At 42.8% G+C, this 21,712-nt stretch overlaps 1 protein-coding gene across 1 annotated transcript; it reads left to right on the top strand.

The window, feature by feature from the left end:
• The first annotated feature begins 1,135 nt into the window (after positions 1-1,135).
• On the top strand, positions 1,136-18,104 carry LOC141798721 (putative glutamate receptor). The gene is made up of 10 exons (XM_074680525.1): positions 1,136-1,283; positions 1,398-1,482; positions 13,168-13,199; positions 13,510-13,689; positions 14,857-15,080; positions 15,210-15,307; positions 15,563-15,780; positions 15,872-16,091; positions 17,332-17,582; positions 17,657-18,104. The coding sequence occupies exons 2-10, from the start codon at positions 1,419-1,421 to the stop codon at positions 17,753-17,755; spliced, it is 1,386 nt and encodes a 461-aa protein (XP_074536626.1). The 5' UTR covers positions 1,136-1,283; positions 1,398-1,418; the 3' UTR covers positions 17,756-18,104.
• The last annotated feature ends 3,608 nt before the right edge of the window (positions 18,105-21,712 follow it).

A 21,712-nucleotide genomic window follows, 5' to 3' on the forward strand; every position in this document is an offset into this window, starting at 1 on the left:
GCCAGCACACAAACACAAAAGACAGCTTCATTGGGATTCCGAGAAAAGCAGCGAGTCTCCCTTTAAGCCGTATTTATCCGGACAGTTTGGCACGGCTTGGCCTCTCAACTGCAACCTCCAGGCCCCGTCCAGCACTTCAGGCCTGAGAGAATGTTTTTGTCTCACAGAAGCAATGAAAGAGGCCCCTCCTTTCACAATGAAATCACTTTTTTGTTTTTGAAGAGTTTGTGCAAATAAGTCAGTTTGTTTAAAGACGAAGTGAGAAGCCTGCAGGAAGGAGAAAACTGACTGAGGTAACCAGACTGAACTTTAGGAATAACTCATATCATCAAAAAGATTTTTTCCAGACAAATGATGAAGGATACCAGGTGTGTTTAGGTATTTTTTAACGTCCCCTCTGAGCTTCAGCTGATGATGATTACATCCTTTATGTTTCACCGTTTCACATATTTTCAAGAGTCCCTGGGGGTCACTCAGGAAGAAGAGCCACCAAAACCCTCAACCTTCTTCCTCTGCTTCCCTGAGACGTCCCATCCATCCATGCATAAGCTCATTGAACATCCCCTACCCTAACCCCACCCCCAACTCCCTTGTTATGTAATCTTACTGAAAGAAAGTGGCCCTGTTAGCACATGAAGTAAGGTTGTTGGAAATCAGACCAACTGACCCAGAACATGCAGACTAACAGTTTTAGTAATGTAGGGCGGTACACAGTCCCCCCCCCCCCCCCCCCCCCCCCCCCAAATTCCAAGTGTTAGGCCAGTTCAGAGTGAAGTGTTCGATTCTTGGAGTTGTTTTGATTTCATTTCAAATCATCACCTCAAAAAACTCAAACTCAACAGGCTAACCTAAATTTCTAAAGTGAAATATTATCTTATATATATTATCTTATATTAAGTGTTGATTTAACTCTGAGTCCATGAGTTATATAAACTCAGGGAAAGTGATAAATTTAACACTGTGGATATTGAATTTACACTTGTGATTTTGGTGTGTAGATTTATTGGTGCATAGATGATGTGTTGTTTCTTCATGTGAGGAGGAGGTTTCTGAGAAAACATCTGGATGTTATGACTTTGTTTTTCCCCCTGAACTTGCCTCACTCATCACAAGTTTCTTCTTACTCTGAGGGTCATATCTCCTCCCCCCGGCTCCCCATATAAACCCCTACTACATTCTTGTGCACCCACCCATCCCCCTGCACACTTCTGGGACTTGCAGTTTTCTTGCACATTGGCCTGGAGCTGTCCATCGAGCACACATAGAGCTGAGACATCACTGAGGTAAGGAGCTCTGGAGCGTTAGATTTTCATCACATATTATAAAGATTTTAAATCAGGAAGCAGCCTTTGAGGATATGTTTTATTTCAGACATGTTTTCTGGATTGATCCATCAGGTTTGAGAGGTTTGTGAAAACATGAAGAGCTGCTTGTCTTTGGTGTTCAGTGTGGCAGCTCTGACTGCATGGAGCGTCACTGCAGGTAAGACTGAAACACACCTGCTCTGCCTCACACAGAGCTTCATTTAGAGCTGTGCATCACATTTAAGGTGGTCAGGGTTCATCTCACAGCCACACTTCACTGATCTGACTGAGAATAACAGCTATAACGTGACACTCTCCATGTCTGAGCTGCGTCTTTAATCCCTTAACTCTCCTAAACTAACTGATTTATACATGTTTGATTATAAGACCTGCTGTTATTTTTACACAAATATCCAGGCTAAACTTTGAACCATCTGTCTTAGAGGTCAGAGCCAATGAGCAAGATTTCTCTTTGCATACTGTGCAGGATGCATCATACAGAAATAAACGTAGGGTATCAATAATCAATAATAACAGAAATACTACTGCAACATATCTGTTGGACTCCAGATTTCATTACATCACTTTGAAGTAAGCCAGTTCAGTCAAACATGATTTCATACATTTATTTGATGCATGCAAGTTTATTGTGGATGCCGACTTGTTGCTCCGTGCCGAGAATAGTTTCTCTGAGAACAGGATATCAGAATGTTGTTTTTTTTCCACTCTTACTGTGAGTTTTAAAGCTTAACTCTCATGAACACATTGTGTTTTTTTGCATCCATTGATTCAGATTTTTAATCCAGGGTACAAACATAGTTTCTGCTTGTTTCTTCATCCTCTCTCTAAATCTGAGGGATTTCAGTCTGCACAGCAGCAGCTCAGCAGCATTCCAGCTTTGTTCTCTGCTTTGTTTTTGTGCTTGTTAGCTCAGGAAGCTGGGTTGATTATTTCTGCCAAATATCCTGAGGGTTTACGTTCATAATGGATGATTCTGCACCTGTTCCAGGACCGAGGAAGCAGCGTCCTCTAAATGATGAAAAGAGTAAGGATGTGGAGGTTGAAGTGGTTGAAACTCTACATCCTGCTAAAAAACAAACAAACAAAACAAAAAGAAAACAGAACATTTTTTCTTTGAATCAAAGCAATCCTAAAGTGATCTCTTTCAATCCAGGTTAAATGTAATCTAGGATTAATCTGTCCAGTCAGCTATTGATGATGATGATGATGATGTTGGCTTTCATACTTGAACTTTGTTGGTTCTCCAAAGTTACCAACCCCAGCTTTAATGCAGTCTTGGGGTTGTCAAAAAGTCTCCTTGGTCTGGTTGTTGAAAAACAGAATAGAAAGAAGGACTTTACACAAGTGATACCTTACACATTAATCTCTTTCAGCTTTGCTCAGTAGTCCTGTGTTCTGAGCAGTCTGCAGATTTGTTTTTTTTTTTTCGTTTGTTTTTTTGTAGTTGGGCACAAGTGAAAGGGAGTAAGTTAACTATAATAATATTATTATTATTATTATTATTATTATTATTATTATTATTATTATTATTATTATTATTATTATTATTATTAGCTTCCTCCCACAGTCCAAAAACATGCTCATCAGGTTAATTGGTCACTCTAGATTGTCTATAGGTGTGAGCGTGTGTGTGAATGGTTGTTTGTCTCTGTGTCAGCCCTGTGATTGGCTGGCGACCAGTCCAGGGTGTACCCCGCCTCTCGCCCAGTGACAGCTGGGATAGGCTCCAGCCACCTTGAACAGGATAAGCGGTTAAGAAAATGGATGGATGGATAATAACAATACATTTTAGATAGATCAAAGTTAAAAAGAAATTGATTCGAAAAGATTAGATGGATTGATGATGGATAGCAGAGCTGCTGGCTAGGTGGAAGAGATGAGTTTTGAGGCAGGATTTGAGGAAAGTCAGTGAGTCAGTGTCAGGGATACCAGACAGGAGGGAGTTCTAGAGACAGAGGCAGAGCAGCTGAAGGCTCTGGAGGACAGGGGGGGACAGAGGACAGGGGGGAAGGGGAGGGGAGGGGGGTTGAAGCTGAAGGAGGATGAAGATCTGAGGGTATGGCTGGGTTCCTTGATGAGGAGGAGATCAGTGAGGTATGGAGGGGGAAGGTTATGGAGGGCTTTGAAAGTGACGAGTAGGATTTTAGGAGCAGGACTGATGCTGTGGATGATGGGAAGCCAGTGGATAATGGAAAGCCAGTGCAGCTGTTGCAGAACGGGGTGATGTGGGGGGAAGAGGGAGTCCTGGTGATGATTCGGGCAGCAGCACAACAAGCAGTACAAGCTGAAGTTTATGGAAGGACCGTTGGTGCTGCACAGATGGAAGTACACAGACCAGTAACATTACTCATGTGAGTGTGGAATGACAGAGTATCGTTGAGGATGACACCCAGACTCTTGACCTTTGGGGAGAGGGAGGCAGGGGTGAGGGTGAAACTGTTTGGCACAGAGGGAGGCAGGAGGGAGGTTTGGTGGCGGGGTAGAGTTGGGTGTAGTCTGCATAGCAGTGAAAATTCACCTTGTATCTATGGAGAGTTTGGCCAAGGGGGAGGAGTTAGATCATGAAAAGGATTGGACCAAGAACAGAGCCTTGGGGAACACCAGAGCTGAGGGGGAGGGTAGAAATTTGAATGTTTTTAGCTGAACAAACCAGATGTTGCCAGAGAGGAAAGAAGAATCTGAGATTCAACAGTTTTTTCTAGGACTCAGAAGAGAAATGGCACGCGGAGATCAGACGAAGGTTATTGATGAAGTTTGAGTCAGAACCAGGTTTCTTGAGAATCAGGGTAACAGCAGCAGATTGGAGGGATGAAGGGACTGAGCCAGAGGTGAGGAAGGAGTGGATGATGTCTGTGATCAGAGATGACAGAGAAGGGAGACAGGTCTCGATCAGAGGGTGTGCTGACAGGTGGAAGCTTTGGATTTACAGATGAGTTCAGGGTGTCAGCAGCAGAGAGGAGCAAGAAGCTAGCAAGTGGCTAGGAGGGGGGAGCTCGGGTGACAGGAAGAACTGCAGGACTGAACCAGATCTTAGCTTTAGCCAGTGAACTATACTACAGCCTGAGAGAACAGGTTTGACCTTTCTGTGGAAGAGAGACAAACTTTGAAGAAAGTGGTTATTTTGCCTGGAAACCTTTAATGGTTTCAAGCTCCTTCCATTTTAAAGGCTCCTCCAACGTATCCCATAATTCTTTGTGAGCTAGCCTGAATGAAATCTGTGTGGGTACAATTTTAATTGGAAGCTGTATGATTGTTTAAAAAGACAAAGGCAGTGAAGCTTGAATTCTCTTAAAAATGTTGGTGACAGTCAGATTAAGTACATGTCAACACCTGAGCCAGGTGGTCAGCGTCCTACCCATTGCTCAGTGTCAGAATGCTATTCAATGATGGCGTTCTTACAGGGCTGGTCAGTGACCTACACCAGAGGTGGGAGGTCACAAGCCTCAAGTCACCATGGTGAGAATCAAGCAGGCCAAGGCAAGTCATACAAAAGTCTGATGTCTGTTGTCATATTCAAATCAGTAAAGACAGCAACAGCAACAAGTGGAGTTTATTTCAGCATTAACAGAAACTCAATACCAGATATGCTAACAATTAAACAATTATTGATTGATTGTCGATAGGAAAAAACTAAAAAAAAAAAAAAATTGCAATCAATTGCGTTTTTAGGCTGTAATTCTCTGCCAGCCTGCATGATGTGCCAGCCATCCTTGACGCACACGTGGGAACACAAGAGAAGCAGACCTCTGACAACAACAACAACAACAACAACAACAACAACAACAACAACAACAACAACAACAACAACAACAACAACAACAACAACAAGACAAACGAAAAGAAATGGACAACTTTCTGAAAAATCCACTTCCACTCTTTGACTCAAGTCCTGCAGCATGGTGGAAGGTTAATGAAGGCAGGTTTCCAAGAGTAGCAAACCTTCCACGGAAATACCTGGTTATATGTGGCACGTCTGTCCCTGCTGAGCGAGTGTTTTCAGCAGCTGGTCTAACTGTGAACAGGCTGCTCACAGGGCTCACTCCTGACCAGTGTTTCCCCTACCATTGTATAGGGGGGTGACCCGCCCTCCCAACGGAGGCACCCGCCCCCCCGAAAGCCCAGTTAATTTAACTTTCCATATAGCCCCAGATCACAGCAGGAGTGATACAGTTACCTTTCTCATAAATCAAGTCTGTACCTTGTTTTTGTTTTTTAATTGACGGACTAAACAGCCGTATTCATCTAATTAACATGACCTGATGTCATTGTACATCATCGTGTTCACATTTCTCCTTGCGGTGGCTCACGCTGTTTCACGCGCGGTGAAGTTCAACCACCAACTCGTTGACAGACACACATACACGTGTAAGCATTTTCACACAGAGACAAGCTCATTCCGTATAATAAAACTACCACAAGAAACATCTGCCACAGCCTTCTCTGTGAAGATACAGCACACGCTCTCCTGCCCCCAGCTGTCAATGCCCTATCGCCTTCACAGACACACAAATACGTGCGCACATTTACACACACACACACACACACACACACACACACACACACACACACACACACACACACACACACACACACACACACACACACACACACACACACACACAAACAAGAAAAGCTGCGCACAAGTGTTTTCCTAAGTTTGCAAGTTTAGTTTGCTCCTAACAGACAGGGCATTTATTTATTTACATGTTTCAGGTAGCCTTAAAGTAGCCTTGTCATTGCAGTGTTCCATTTGTGAATGTGTTGCTCCCTGCTGTTAAGAATATTTTTTATTAAGGAATATGGATTATGGAATATGGTTGCATTTTCTCTTTCATAGGAAAGATAGCATTTTTGTAAAAAGGAACCTGTTGATTCAGAGGGAAATTCAGCTTCTCAGAAAAATCGCAGCTTATCAATTAATTGAATATCAATCGACAAGATGAAACAATTATCAATTCATGAGTTGCTCAATAATTTGCATCCCTAATCTTAATGAATTTGATCATCAGAAAATGATGTTACTCATATAATCATTAATGAAGCAGTGTCTGCTGTGGCAATATCACCTCCTGGGTGTCTGGTTCCCAGCTGTCTGCCTGGTCATCAAATCCAAACCGTTAATTACTTAAACATAAAGTATTATTATATAACATAAAGTCACATTCATCTAACGCACATCCTAAACTTAACATTAGTTTTTTTAAGCTATGGTAGCATTCATGGTAGCAAGAGTAGCCTTTCTAATTAACCTTTGATTCATTTGACAAACCAGTGAGTTAGCTAAAGACCCTTTGCCACACATTTCATTGAGCAGACATATACACTGGACTGCACCATTGTGCATCAACAAGGAAAAATGAGTGCTTTCACTGAACACTCTCATATATTATTATAAACAGAACTGCTCAGTTTATAACTCCTGAACAGGAACGTGAGCGCCGTCCACTCCTGAGGCAGTGAGCCACTGCTCACAATCTGAGGGACACCAAAAGGTGCTGAGAGCTAAGGGGATTATTCAAAAGGTGACTGGAGGTGCTGAGCCCTGTGAGTCACAGCAACATCAGTCAGATCTACTGCGGCACTCTCCATGCTTAAAGCATCTATCATCCTCCAGACACTTCACACAATACAGTCATGTTTTTTTCTGTCACAGAGGGATATGGATTAAAGCACAAATGGCTTCACTAAAAAGAGAACGTGTAGCAGTACTAGTTCAGTTAATGGACCATGAAGCTCAAAGTTCTCAAAAATGTTCTATGAACATGGACTAGTTTGTTAAAATTGTTGTGAACTGAACTTAGCTCTGTGCCCACTCTGTGTGTGAGCTGGCAAACACAGAGTGGAAACGAAGAAATGTTTCTCACATCTGATTGTTGTGGTGATTTGAAGATATCATTTGGCTGTCTTGGATTTTAATCCTCTTTTTTCAGAAAAGTTTCGTTTTCATTAGTTATATGAGGTTAAAAATGAGGCTTTATGCGATGTTTAACGATGATTGACAGCTGCCGTTCCTGTGTGTTTTTTTCGGGGATTGTAAAATATGTCTGGAGGTAGAGCCAAGAAGTGATTAGACTCTCAAAAGAAAAAAAATTATTAGTTTTGTCACCAGGCTCCACTCAGATTCTCCCAGAATCCCTCATCGTCTCTACTGCACAGACTCTGGCTGCACAATTGCTGCCAATGGCTGCTCCTGTGACGGGGGAATTTTGGCTTCAAAACCATACAATGATAAATGGCGGAGCCACGCTGTCCATTCTTTATACAGTCCATGCTACAGACACATTCCCCTTACCTTTCTTTGTGGGTTTGTAGTGATGGATGAGGTTGGGTGTTGTGGTGGTCGTGTCACTGATTTCTGAGCTGCCGACGTTGCGTACCATTGTCCTCTTCTACATACCCTCATTTGCAAACATGATCCCCAAACCTGAGTTAAGTTTTTCTTGGTCTAGTCACCTCCATGACTGCTGCTAGTCTGTGCAGTGTGCATTGCACTATAAAATTGCACAACCATGTTTCATATAAAACATAATTTCTAATTTCATCCTACCTAAGAAATGAAAAAAAGCTAATATTTTAATTAAAGAAGTAATGTCCTTTCAAACGATCTGTTTCAAGCCTAAGTCTCAGGTCATAAAGAATAGATTAGATTAGATAGATTAGATTAGATTTATTGTCCCCAGGGTCGAATTCATTTTCACAGCACTGTACAATTTCAACAACAACAAAGACAGCAACAAGTTACAGCACAAAAGCACATAGACATTCAGTGGGGCCTATCATTCAGAGCGGCAATGGTTTGGGGGATGAGGCTCCTCCCAAGGCGAGCCTTATTGCACCTTGTTGTCCTGTACCTGCGTCCTGAAGGCAGCGGAGTGAGGCACCGGTTGAGTGGGTGTGTAATGTCCTGCTCTTTTGTGGTTGTGATGCTGTGGATGGCCTTGCTGTTAAGTGCAGATAGACTGGGTGTGGGGAGATGGTGTATTGATGGTGATGGGGTGCTGGGATGTGGGGGGAAACAAGATGTGTTCTTTTGTTATTTTGACGTTGAGGTGGAGGTGGTTGTCTTCACTCCACTTGGTGAAGTGCGAGATAGTACTGTGGTAGTCCAGGGTGGAGTTATTGTCTGGGAGCAGGGCTAGAATGGCTGTCATCTGAGTATTTGAGGTAGGTGATGAAGGGTGAAGGACTGGTGCAGTCATTTGAATAGAGCGTGAATAAAAATGGACCAAGACCAAGTCAAGGTCAAGTTGGGTCTTTTGTCAGAGTAAGTAGAACAAGTCTCAAGTCCTTAAATTTGCAACTCAAGTCTCCCTGTGACGTAAAGAGAGAATCCTCGAGGATCCAGACAGCTCCTGTTTCTTCTCTGGCTTCTTTAAGCTTTACATTTTTTTCCACTGTAATATGTTTTTCTTTTGAATGAAGTGTCTGTGAAGCATTTTAGTGGATCATCTTACACTCTGGCTCTTCATGATCCCCACATATCGGTCCAGGGAAATATATATTTCAGAAATCAGTCAGTGTGTTCCTGATTTTGAGGGAAGGTGAAGCTAAAGGTGTCAGATGCTCTCTAAGAAAAGATTCATGCTCAGCGTTGTACTGAAGAGCTCAGCACCTTTGCATCTTTGCTGACTGGATCAAACCATCATCTACAGCAAGCTCAAACGTTAGCATGGAGGAGAGCCTGCTAATATGAGTGTGTGCACAGGTGATCAGGCAGGTGAGATGTTCATAAAGGTGGACAGACAACCATCAGACTTTTATTTTTATTCTGCTGGCCCATTTGATTGTTCCTGTTAGAACTTAAAGATTATTTACAGATGAAAGCCTTCTGTAGTAAATTGTCTACTCAAGCTTTCAGTTCTCTCCCAGTCAATGGGGTGGCTTCTTGCTGACTGTCTGCAGAGTTAAAGCTCAGCGGGCTCTGGCTGACCCATGAGACCAGGGTCACGCTCTCAAATCATTCCTCGCTCTGGACTCTTCCCCTCCCTTTGCCCTGCTGGACTCTTCTCAAACACAGAGGGGGCGCCGTCCACTGTGGCAGCATCCCATTTCTCACCAGCCGTCGTGCTGAGGTCCAGAAAGCACTGTGATAAATCAATTAATCGTAAGGGGGAGGGGGCTCCGTGGGCAGGCCTTGAACTGACAGGCATCTCCGCACATCCTAGGTCCTGCCATCCTCCCAGCAGGGGGGCTGATGGGGTGTCACAGGCTGTATGTGACCCCACCAGGCCTGCTTTTGTTAGCACATGCTATTATAATGAACATGCACCCCTGGCACCTCCGTTGCCCCCCCCCTCCTCTCGCTGACCGGCCCTGGCAGGGCATGTTAGGGCCTGCTGGACATGCTGGGAATACTATTGGTCACAGTCCTGTGAAACAGAAAGCAGCCCAAAGTGTCAGGGCGAATGTCAGGGGAAGGAGGGGGCGCCATGCCCTGCACAGGCTACGTGATGGACAAAACCAAAGCATAGCTGTAAAAATAACAGGCAAAGGCTTTATGAAGCCACCAGTGGGTTTTTAGCAGCCAGAAATGACCATATATGGAAAAGAGGGCAGGGCTAGAATTCAGCTGGAGGTCGAGAGGAGCACACACTGCAAAAAACTGAACTCCTCTCAAGTGGTATTGTCTAATTTTCAGTAGAAAATGTTTTTTTTATACTTAATGAGAGCAAATGTCTTGTTTCAAGTTATTCAAAGACAAAAAATTAGATTTTTTTTGGAATTGTTTCAAGCAATTCAGACCTCATTTTTGTCTGTAAGTAACTTGAACCAAGACATTTTTCTGGACTGGTCAGGTGAATGTGGCTCATATTGAGTCAAAAAAGACATTTTCTACTGAATATAAGACAAAAAACACTTGAAAATATTTCAGTTTTTTGTAGTGTAGTTATCAAACAGAACATGCTTGTATTTATTTTCCTGCGTGTGAACACATGATCAGAGACACTCATTGCCCCGACCTGCTGTCTCCTCTGCAGAGGAAAGCCAACAGCAGGCAGAGAGTAAGACCTGCAGTAAGGGCTCCAACAAACACAGCCCAGAGGTTAAAGTCCAGACAACTAGCAGCTTCAACCAGTAAATCTAAGAGGACACGCCTCTTATTCTTTATAATCAAATCGTAATATAATTTATACAGACTTCTCATACAAACACTTGGCCCGATGACAAGTCAGGAATGGGAAGGAAGAATCAATTATAAAGCAGACCTTTTGAATCCTTTTATTTTGAAAGGACAGCTGCAGGATATGGTGGGGAGGGGAGCATTTGTTAGAAAGACTAGGTCAGACCTGGGCCCTGTTCTACGAAGCAGGATTACTGCCTAGCGAGGTAGCTTTGAGGATAGGTTTCGGATTCCCTGTACTACGACACGGGATCACTCCTTAGCGAGGCGAGTCTCCATGGCAACGCACGCTGAACGGCTAACCTGCTCCGGGGCAGGTTAGGTTCCAGATTGAACTTGCGGACCATAAAAACCCCGCCCACTGACCAATGAGCCCTCACGAAAAAATGGCTTGTCCGTTCTTAGAGGATCCCGTGGACATCGGAGCCCGACCCACTCTCTTTTTCTGATGACTACCTTTATGAAAGTTACCGGTTTTCCAGGGAGGGGTTGGTAGTATATGACACTTTCTACAGGTAGTTAAAGGGAATGAAGAACTCTCATTGCCGTAATAAGTTCTTCAATGCCAACACTTCTGTTCCATGACAATATTTTATCGCCCGTATTAAAATTGTGACAGGAATTCATGTAGGACTCATGTGGGCTACATATCACACAAAAAATATAAACACGATAGGAATGAACAAATGAATAAATTCACGTAAGAAATAAATCATATATGTTGCATGTTACAGTAAAAGGTCATGGTGAACAGCACTATTTCAGGATGATAATGGCACAAAATATTTTATTTGCACTACACCACTACACTTACGCATTTAGACTGTCAGCAATTTTCTGCCAGCACTCCTTCCGTGCTTTAGCAGCGGCGACGGTGTTAATTACATTAATTACATGTTTCAGCTCGTCATACTTCCTCATGATCACCTCCTGCTCCTCCTGAGTGAAGTATGTGGTCCTTCTCTCTCCGGCCTGCTCTGACGCTCCAGACTGCTCCATGTTCGCGATTGGTCAGATGCAGCGGGCTCCGCCTTATATCTGTGCACGCGCTCATTGCCTAGCTGGATCCACTTATAAGGTTGATAACCAGCGTCGTAAAGCCGTGTAGCGAGATTGCCGGCTACCGCGCTCAGTTCAGCGTGGTAGCTCCAAGGCTATCTAGTTAGACTGAACTTGCTTCGTAGAACAGGGCCCAGGGGTCTGCAAGCTTTGCTTTCATAGGAGGCATTTTCCCAGCTCAGCTGGAAGAAAGTCATTCAAGCCACAAAATAAACTTTATCTTCACAATAAGGATTAAAAAGTTTGAGCAATTCTAAACAAAATTAAAACCTAGTGAGTAATAATCTGAACAAGACATTTTTTTGAATTTAGGAAATTGTACTTGTGATGTCTGGGTATTTAATTTTTTTATTGCTTTAAAAAAAAATCCCAAATAGTGAAATAAAAAAAAAAAAACATTTTTTTTTTTATTTAAAACGTTTTTTTTGTTGTTGTTGTTGTTTTTTTTCTTATGTTGACAATTTTTTGAAATTTCAGTATAAGAAATTTAATAAATTTGCATTGGTTCCAAAACAATGGTAATTTGACAAATTTTTCAAAAATTTCAACTAGATTGAAATTTCAAAAAATTTGCAAAAATCAAAAAGAATTGAAATTTAATAAGTTTGCAAAAAGAAATCCATATTTTTGAAAGAATACTTAAATTTGATGATGTATATTGATAACAAAGCTAAACTCATCATTTTCTGTTGTTTGCTAATGTCCTGCCACATATTAACATGTATTAAGCCGACACATTGTCAGTTAAATGAATTCATCCACACAGGATTAAAATCAGTATTTTCTTCCAGATTAGTCTTTTTGTAGATGTAGTTATCTTCCCAGGGCTGTAAAACTTGAGGTTATCCACAGGTGCATGGAAAGTTGGTGGGCTGTTGATGTTGTAGGAGGTGAAGTAGAGCGGTGGCAGGCTTTATTGACAGATGGGATGAAGATTTAGTTCAACTAAATGTTAACGCAGGATTTATTTAGTGTCTTTAACCATCAATACCCTCTGTAAGAAAAATGTTTTCTTTTTTTTTAGTTTAGTTTAGTTTAGTTTTTGTTTTGTTTTTTTGTTTTCAATAATATATTTTTTAAAGCTACAAGAAGCAAAATGAGTCAAAGAGCCATAGGTGGCAGAGCCTTGGGTCAGACGGTGAACCTGCAGATGAAGCATGGAGGCTCAGCAGCATCAGCTGATCCAACCTGTGCACTTCAACATGAAGCTCTTTGGAGTATGACTCACTTTTTGGGTCAGCCTCTGCTGGAAAGTCAGGCAACTGCAGTTATTGCCACTTGCATCTTGGGTGACAGACATCTTTGAGGAGGGGCCCAGCTTTGATCCCCTCAACGAGGGCCCAGTTTCAGACTGAAGCCCTCTTTTCTCCAGGTCTCCTGAAAAACAAGCAGCAACAACGCTGCCATTGTCCCTGGCTGGCTGTTTGGCTTATTTACTGCTGTGACCGAGAGAAAAACACACGGAGCCACTCAAAGAAATCCAACGCTTCATTAGGTTTCAGAGGCGCTCACACAGCACATAAGACACTGAACCAAAGCAGCCAAAGAACTGGCGCAGGCTCAATCCCCTCTCATCTGTGCTGATGCTCATGCCTGATTATGTTAACTCACTCTATCAAGAGGACCCAGGGTTTAATGTGCTGCTTGTGTTTTCCATTCTAGATGCCAAGGAGTTATCCATCACCACCATAAAGGTATTCTCCGTCCCTCTCTGTGTTTGTAGAAAGCCAGGGCAGCATCTGTGAGACCAACTCTTTGTGAAGAGAAAAGAGTTGTTTTTAACCTGTCAGGCTTTGATTTCTCTCAGTAATAAGACATTATTACCATTTTAAAGACTCCGATCCAAACGTGTTGATTCAAAGAGGATTAACAACTCTTTCCTGAACCTTACACCTCACACTTTGAAAAATCTTCACATCCTGTAGATTTAGATTTTTTACAAGTTCTGAGATTAGCTCCTCAGCTCAGCTTCTTTTTGTCATTATGGTGTTGTTTGTCCAACAGGAGGACCCGTACACAATGGGTAAAGGCTCCAAGCTGGAAGGTTACTGCATCGACCTGATCTCAGAGCTCGCCCAAAAACTGGGCCTCACATACAAAGTTCACCTGGTGAAGGACGGTCGCTACGGGAGCATGGACAGCAGCGGGACCTGGAACGGCATGATTGGCGAGGTCATCAGAGGGGTGAGTTACTCAGAGGTCTTTGGCTCTTCCATGTTTACCCATAGGTGACTTTTCTTTGCTCTCACACTTAGTTTATCAGTGGCTTTAAAATCCTTAATCAGGGAAGTGAATTTATATCACTTTCATATCACTGAAAACAGATTAATGTTTTTCCCCCTAATGGCCTCTCTGGGCTTCCATTCTTTCCTTATTATATTTATATGTACATATTTGTACACATTCATACATTTGTATTGTTGGTCGAGGTCAAATTTATTAATAAAGCACATTTACAACAATTCAAGCAGCCCAAAGTGCTGTACAAGCAAAATACAGATAGTTTATAAGTAAATTAAAAACTGCAATGGAACAGGCATTAAAATAAATAAATAAATAAATAAATAAATAAATAAATAAATAAATAGATAAATAAATAAATGAGTAAATGAGTAAAAAAATAAGTAAACAAAATAAAATATAGTAAAATGAAATAAACCACAAGAAAAACACCCACAAAACAATAAATGAATGAAGTCAAATGATCAGTCAATAGAAGTGTGTCATTAGTAAAGGTTTAAAGTGCTTCAGTGTTTGTGTAGATCTAATATTGAATGGGAGGCTCTTCCAGAGTCTAGGACCTGCCACAGAAAAGGCTCTGTGGCCTCAAGATTTAGATTTAAGCAGTATTTAAGATCAACTGAGAACTGGACCTCATGGTTCCAGCCGGAACATGAACAGACAACAGATCAGAAAGACGGGAAGGAGTCGGACCACTCAGAGTTTTAAAGCTAACTGGAAACCATTTTAAAGAGGCCAGTACTGGGGTTATGTGTTCCCGTCTTTTGGTATCAGTCAACAGGCGAGCAGCTGCATTCTGAACCAGATGAAGATAGAGTACTGGTCCAGACCACAACACAGAGAGTTGCAGTAATGCATCCAGCAAGTAATGAACATGTGATGTTCTGTAATGATTGTGCTTCTGTATTTATCGATGGAACTGTGATCTTTAATGTGTTTATTAAAGATTTGAAGTCATTTTTGTGTTTGTTGTTGTTGTTGTTTTGATGAGAAAGTAAGTTTCTTAGAAAGTGATAAACAGCATTTTCTTTGTATTCATCATAAAACTGTTCTCACCACCTTGTCCTGTGTCACCACATTTTGTTGGTGTTTTTCTGTTCCTTTGATAAGGACGCTGACCTGGCAGTGGCCCCGTTGACCCTCACGGCGATCAGAGAGCAGTACGTGGACATGACCACGCCCTTCATGCAGACGGGGATCGGCTTCATCCTGCGTAGGGACGCTGCCTCGGAGGAGAGCGGCTTCAGCCTGCTGTCCCCTTTCTCCTCCGACATGTGGGCCGGCATCCTCATCGCCTTCCTGCTCACAGGGGTCTGCATGTTCCTGGTGGGCAGGTCAGTGCAAGCTCCTCAGAGAACTGTTAGAAGGTTTTGCAGATCTCAGGACATGGAGGTGGGCTACAGCTGATGTTTGTGGTCAGACGCTCTCAGAGGCTCATTGGACCACGCTCTGTCTTCCTGCAGGCTCAGCCCATCTGAATGGTCAGAGCCGGACACAGAGCAGCAGAGCTTCACCCTGCTGCACAGCTTCTGGTACATCACAGGAGCTCTGACTCTGCAAGGTAACACAGCAGACGTCTGAGCCACACACAGATAATCACACACACACAAACACACACTGCAGCCTTTTCATGACATTAGCAGACTTCATGCTGGACAAAAGGTGCAGACTGAGTGCATCAGCCCAAAGAAAATGAAGGTGTCAGATGGAGAAACGACAGAAAACTCAATCAGTGGTGCAGAAATGTGACGGATGGTGTTTGTAGGTCGTACATCGGGAGTCTTCTCTGACCAAACGTCCTCTGGTCTGCTTTCAGGTGCTGGTCCTCACCCCAAAGCTCTGTCTGGACGACTCATCAGCGCCATCTGGTGGCTGTTTTCCATAATGCTGCTGGCCTGCTACTTCGGCAACCTCAACTCCACGCTGCACTCAGACCAGAACCATGCTTCCATCAAGACCTTCGAGGACCTGGCCAACCAGGATGTGATTGAATACGGCACGATGGAGGGTGGATCCACCATGGCCTTCTTTAAGGCATGTGAAGAGAAAACTGATTTATTCTGCTGTAAAATGTCTAAGAGGTTTGAAAAAATTAGAGTTTAAAGTCTTATTTTTTCTTTCCCAGAATTCACAAAACCCGCTGTACCACAGGATTTATGAGAACATGGAGCGGAAGAAGAGCTTCGCAGCCAGCTCAGAGGAGGGGGTCCGCCGGGCTCAGGAGGGAAACTACGCCTTCATCGGCGAAGCTGCATTTCTGGACCTGGCTGTGGCTCGGTACTGTAAACTAATGCGGTCACAGGAAGTCGTCGCCATGAGAGCGTACTCCATCGCCGCTCCTTTGGGTGAGGCGTGCAGATATATTTGAGGTTTAAGGTTTTTAATCCTAAGAGAAGGAAGCTTTTTTTTTCTCAAATAAAGAATAATTATTAACTGGTGTAAATTCAGACAGGGTTGATCGTTGTCTTTTTGCCTCTGTTCTGATGCTGGAGGTAACTGAAGCATCTTTTTGGGTTTCTTTGAGCTTTTCATGAAGGAGCAAAATCACCAAAAAAAAAGAAAGAAAAGAAAATACTTTATTTATCCCCGAGGGGAAATTCAGGAGTCACAGCAGCAATCAAGCAAAACATAAGTATTAAAGTGTAAAGTGCAAAAACAAGAAAACAATGAACCCTATTCATAATTAAATAAATGGACATGGCATTTTGAAATAAATACCACTTTGATAAATAACAGACAAATATATGATTTGGCCATTAAATTATAAAATATCCTCCTGACCACCAGGAAAAAAATATTGTCCAATCACAAAGATTTTAAGATTCCCCAATCTTTGTGAGGTTATTAGAATACTGAACACATTTTTTTTAGAAAAAAAAGTTTTTTATATTTCAGATATTATGTATATTACTAGTATATTACAATGCTAAAATACAGTAAAAATTATTCAGACTATGTTCAAATGTGTTGTTAAGAGTCCCATATAAAACATGCCACCAAAACTTCAAGCCAAAATTTGCATGTTGAAAAGTTTTATACACTTACTTTTCCTCTTCCCATACATTGCACTTCCACTGATGGATGCCATTTTCCTTAATGAAAAAGAAAAAGGTACCAATGCCCCAGCCCTTTCACATTGGGTATCATTGAAAAACCCTAAATGTCCTCTGTAGATTGCAGGAGGAGTTAATTCGGTGGTGTGAAGTAAGTGGAAGATATTTAGGTTTACAAATGTCCTCCACAGAGGACACATTTGAACTGCTGGTAGTCAGGAGGTTAAGGCACAGTTAATATGATTTTTTAAAAATTCTTTGATATAGAATTGTTATGATTAAATATTTCAGAATGATTATTTCAACATTTTAGGAACAATGACATTTTGGTTATTATCCAAAGTTTTCTAAAATAAAAGTTTTTTTTGTTTTTTTTTGTTTTTTTTAACAAAGAATCTTTGAGTTCCATTGAAAACACATTAAATCAAATCATATTTAATCATGACCATTTAGGGCTTCCATAGTTTTGATTACTGCTGAGCATCTTCTTCCATCGCCGTCACACCGTCTCACTGCCTCACTGCCTCTCCAGGTTCCCCTCTGGTTAAAAACCTGACCAACGCCATTCTGCAGCTCAGCGAGTCCGGCAAGCTGACCTACCTGCGGAACAAGTGGTGGGCCACCAGATGTGTGGGCACGGACAGGACCCCCGCCTCTGAGGCCCTGCACACCAGCGACCTGCGGGGCCTCTTCCTCCTCCTGGGCCTGGGACTGACTGTGGGGTTTCTGCTGGCCTTGCTGGAGCTCCTCTCCAGGGCCCGAAACCAGGCCAAGGATGGCAAAGTAGGCAGACGCCTGTTTCATCTGTAACTCTGTGCTCTGACTTCCTCTGAATCGCATCTCCTCTTTGTTTTCAGAAATCCTGCTGCTCGGTGTTGACGTCGGAGCTGAACCGGAGGTTTGTCAGCAGAGGAGAGAGTGCGGAGGGAGAGGGCGCAGACAAAAGCAAAGCCTGAAAAGTCAGTTTACGTCTCAGCTGTTATAAAGATGAGAGGGAGCCCAGAGCCTAGGCCCTTCTTCATAAAACACACCAGCTCTGTGTTTCTGTAGCTGCAGCAGCGTAACCTCGGTGTTCAGGCTGTTTTATACTCGCTTAGTGAACGTTAACTCACAGCCACAGAGTCGTTAGCCTCAAAGGGAAATAGAGCTTCAGCTTTAATCACTTAGTGAGCTTCCTGTTTGATGTCATCACTCCTTTATTTCACACCCTGCTCCTAACACTCCCCCTGTGTGTATCCTTTGAGCTGGAATACTTCTGGTTTTATTTGCTACTTTATCCCAAATAAAGCCCGTTCTCTCCCAACTCTCCTGTTCTAAGGTTTATCTCTCAACATCCACTGCACACACACACACACACACACACACACACACACACACACACACACACACACACACACACACACACACACACACACACACACACACACGCAGGACATCTGTTCAGGACCACATCTCAGCAGAGCATCGGAGCACTGTGCAACAAACCTGACTCTCTTTTACTATAGTAGTTAAATGCCTCAGAGAGAAGAGGAGGCAGACACACGGAGCTGCACCGTTAGCAGTGGTCAGTGCTGCTCCCTTACAGTACAAAGGGTCCTGGTTTGCCTCCTTACCTGGGCAGGTATCATGTTGAGTTTGTATGTTGTTCCTGTGCATGTATTCCGAGGTCGCTTTCAACTCAATCGGTAGTTTATCTGTACAACACCTAATACCAAAGTGTTCTATGCATAAAAAAGTTAATGAAATAAAATTAGCCATGAAGGCCAATGGGAAAAATATTTTAAAAAGCACAAAATACAGTTCAGATGCATTGATATATCACACAAACCAGAAATACATTTCAAATAAGAAAAATACACTTCACAGAACATTAATGAATTTCACAGAACGCAAATCAAAATCACGGGTCATGAATTCTATTTCACCGATCACAAAATACATTTCAGCATCACAAAAACAAATTTCCGCAATCACAAAATCAATTTCATGAAACCTGATTGGCTTAATCAAAGCCTGTCAATCACATCAGTCATCTATCATTTCCTGTTTACTCTGGATACTGGCTGTAGCAGAGCCAGCATGAAGTTTCAAGTGTCTACCAGGATCTAAGAGGAGACCATGTTTCTGCTGAGGAGTCAGCCACATTGTTCAGTATCCACAGGGTTGTTCAGGTCCCAGTAGCTGGGATGATATTCCCACCTTGACAACATTCAGTGAGGAATAACATCTTCTTCTATTTAGCCCAAAGTTCTTTAAATGTGACTTAAGGATTTGTAGTGAAATGTGTAGATCGTGATGAGAGGAAAGTGTTTCTATTATTTCACTGTGTGTATGTCCTTGTTAAGCTACTGCTCTGTCAAATCAAGCTCCTCTTCCATCCTGGTCGATGCTTAAAACTTTGCCCTGGCTCTGCTACAGCCAGTATCCAATGTAAACAGGAGATAATAGACGACTGATGTGACTGACAAGCTTCTATTAAGTAGCATGGTCCCACCCTTTCTGGTTTCACCGTCCCATATGGGGAGGTGTAACCTGGTCTTAAGACTGAATATCAGCACAGAGATTGTTGACAGGCAGAGGTTTGGACTGTTAACATCTGTTATTACACAACCAGGTTACATAACACTGTTGTAGGGAGAAAATAAATGATGAGCGCCAAACATTTTATAATACTCAGAGAGCAAAAGTTATTGTTGTAGAAACAGGTGGAGGAGAGGAATCAGAACCAGGAAGCACTCAGAGTTTGTGGACATCAGACTGTCTGTGAGCAGTCTTTTTGGACATGAGGAGTGAGTTTATCAGCTAATGCTGGACGTGGCCGTCTCCTGAGAGGAGTGTGACGTGTTGAGGAAAGTGACCTCTTGTCATAATGATTGGTTTACTGCCCACAGAGCTGGTTAAACACTCCTTGAATAACTTGAGATGGTGATAAAATCTCAGCCCTTTCTCTCTCTGGAGCTTTTCCGTTTTACCACTTGGAGGTGCTGTTGGCTTTCTGTTGGTGCTCTTCAGTGTTTCATTTATGGTTGACTCACTGATGGTTTCCTGTGGCGCACAGAGCTGCAGTAACACACACACACACACACACACACACACACACACACACACACACACACACACACACACACACACACACACACACACACACACACTCAGTCCTCTGGGCGTACATGGAGTGGATTCACTGCAGCCAAACACACGTGGTGAATGAGTGTGACGACCGAAAACACCATCAGAAGATTTCAGGACTTCCAGTGTTGGAAATCTTCATGCAGAGGCTGATACACCCAGCAGCTGTCAAAGCTCATGTTTCATCAATCCTGAACGTAATGTACAATAATCACTCTGTGGTGAATCATCGATCAAACATGGATCTGCATGGACAAACTGACGAGCTGTTAATGGAGGAATCAGTGAAAACCACAAATATTTCAGTCCTGTGGAAAACCCCTGAGTTGGTGAATAAAATATCAGACGGTGCATGTTTTCAGTTTCTGCTTTTGTATTTAACTATGAGACACTCTGCGTGTGGTTGTAATAAAGATCTGCTGGAAAGGTTTTAGACACCAGGAGTGTCCTGGACAGTCTGATCAAAAGTCTGCAGGCTTGGGATGTATGCAGGACACCAACCAGAGGCTGGGGACCCTGAAGCTAAACAGTAGAGTGGCTGTTTGCATGTTGCAACAGCCATGAGCTTCCATGAGGGAGGAGGAGCGACAATTTCAGGAGCAGCAAGTAAGAGAATTAAGAAGAGATGCACGCCCCGAGACGTGTAATAAATGATGGAGCTGGCTGCAAAAAGTAGTTTGTGAAGAACAGGAAGTGAAAATAAAAGTCAAAATGAAGACCCTCACAGATGTGACTTCCAGACAAAAGATGCAACACTCCGACAGTTAACTTTATTGTCTTTGGATATGAGAGAATGGAGCAAATTACTGGTGCAAAAATTAAGCGAGAAAAAACATTTGCATTCTGGTGTACTCCTGGATTACGTGAGTGTTTTAGTTTTATGTGAACCTGACATGAAAGGTCACGCCTCTCTGTCCACTCTGCAAAAACACAACTTTACTAAACTGAAGAGTTTGGCTCTGGACTTCAGGGAGCTGCTCCCAGAGAATCCTTGATCCAGTCTCTGGTGATGAGCTCAAAGTGACGCCAGGTAGTCCTCTGATTTCATCTCCATCGTAGTCTCCTGACGTCACCCGTCTGTTCCTGAAACAGTGAAAGTAAGCCAATCGTCAACGCAGCCACACTGGTTATGACACCAGCTGTGAGCTTCCTGTCAAACAGCTACAGGGCGTCTGTCAGTCACGTGAGCTGAGCTGTGTCTCTGATTGGACAATCAAACGATCCTAATCACTTCAAAACCGCTGAGTTAGAAAAAAATCCATCCCTGTACAGCGTGTGCTGATAGAGAAATCAACATTTTAGACCCAAGCAATTTTTTGAACAAGGCTGCAAATATGCTTCTAAGACTGTAAAAAGTCTGTTTTTGTCTTGGTGTGTACGTGGTTTCCGGTCTTTCTGCTGCCAGACTCAAGTAGATCCTCGATGAACAGCAACTTTTAACACTTCAGCATTGACATTATTTTTACTAACCGAATGTTTCCCCTTGGCCTCCACCTGTCAGAGTTCAGGTCAGACTCAGTTTAAACCTCCTGGCTGATTTCAGCCTAGAACACCCTCAGTGATGATCTGTCTCTCAACAAGAAACCAATCACTTCATTCTCATCACGTTCATTGCCCCGAGCTGAGCTGTTCTGTTTCCCAAAATTTACACTCCATCCTTTCTCCCTTCTCAGACATTACAGCCTGATCCGTGGGTCCTTCCCAGTAACTTGGTGTTCAAATGATGGTGAGTGGGTTTAAGGATTGGTGAGAAATGAGACCTCATTGTACCTCCACAGATTCTG

The sequence above is a fragment of the Halichoeres trimaculatus genome, unplaced genomic scaffold (assembly GCF_033239565.1).
Source record: "Halichoeres trimaculatus isolate MK-OKI-2021-1 unplaced genomic scaffold, fHalTri1.1 fHalTri1_scaffold_11, whole genome shotgun sequence".
Lineage (NCBI taxonomy): Eukaryota > Metazoa > Chordata > Actinopteri > Labriformes > Labridae > Halichoeres > Halichoeres trimaculatus.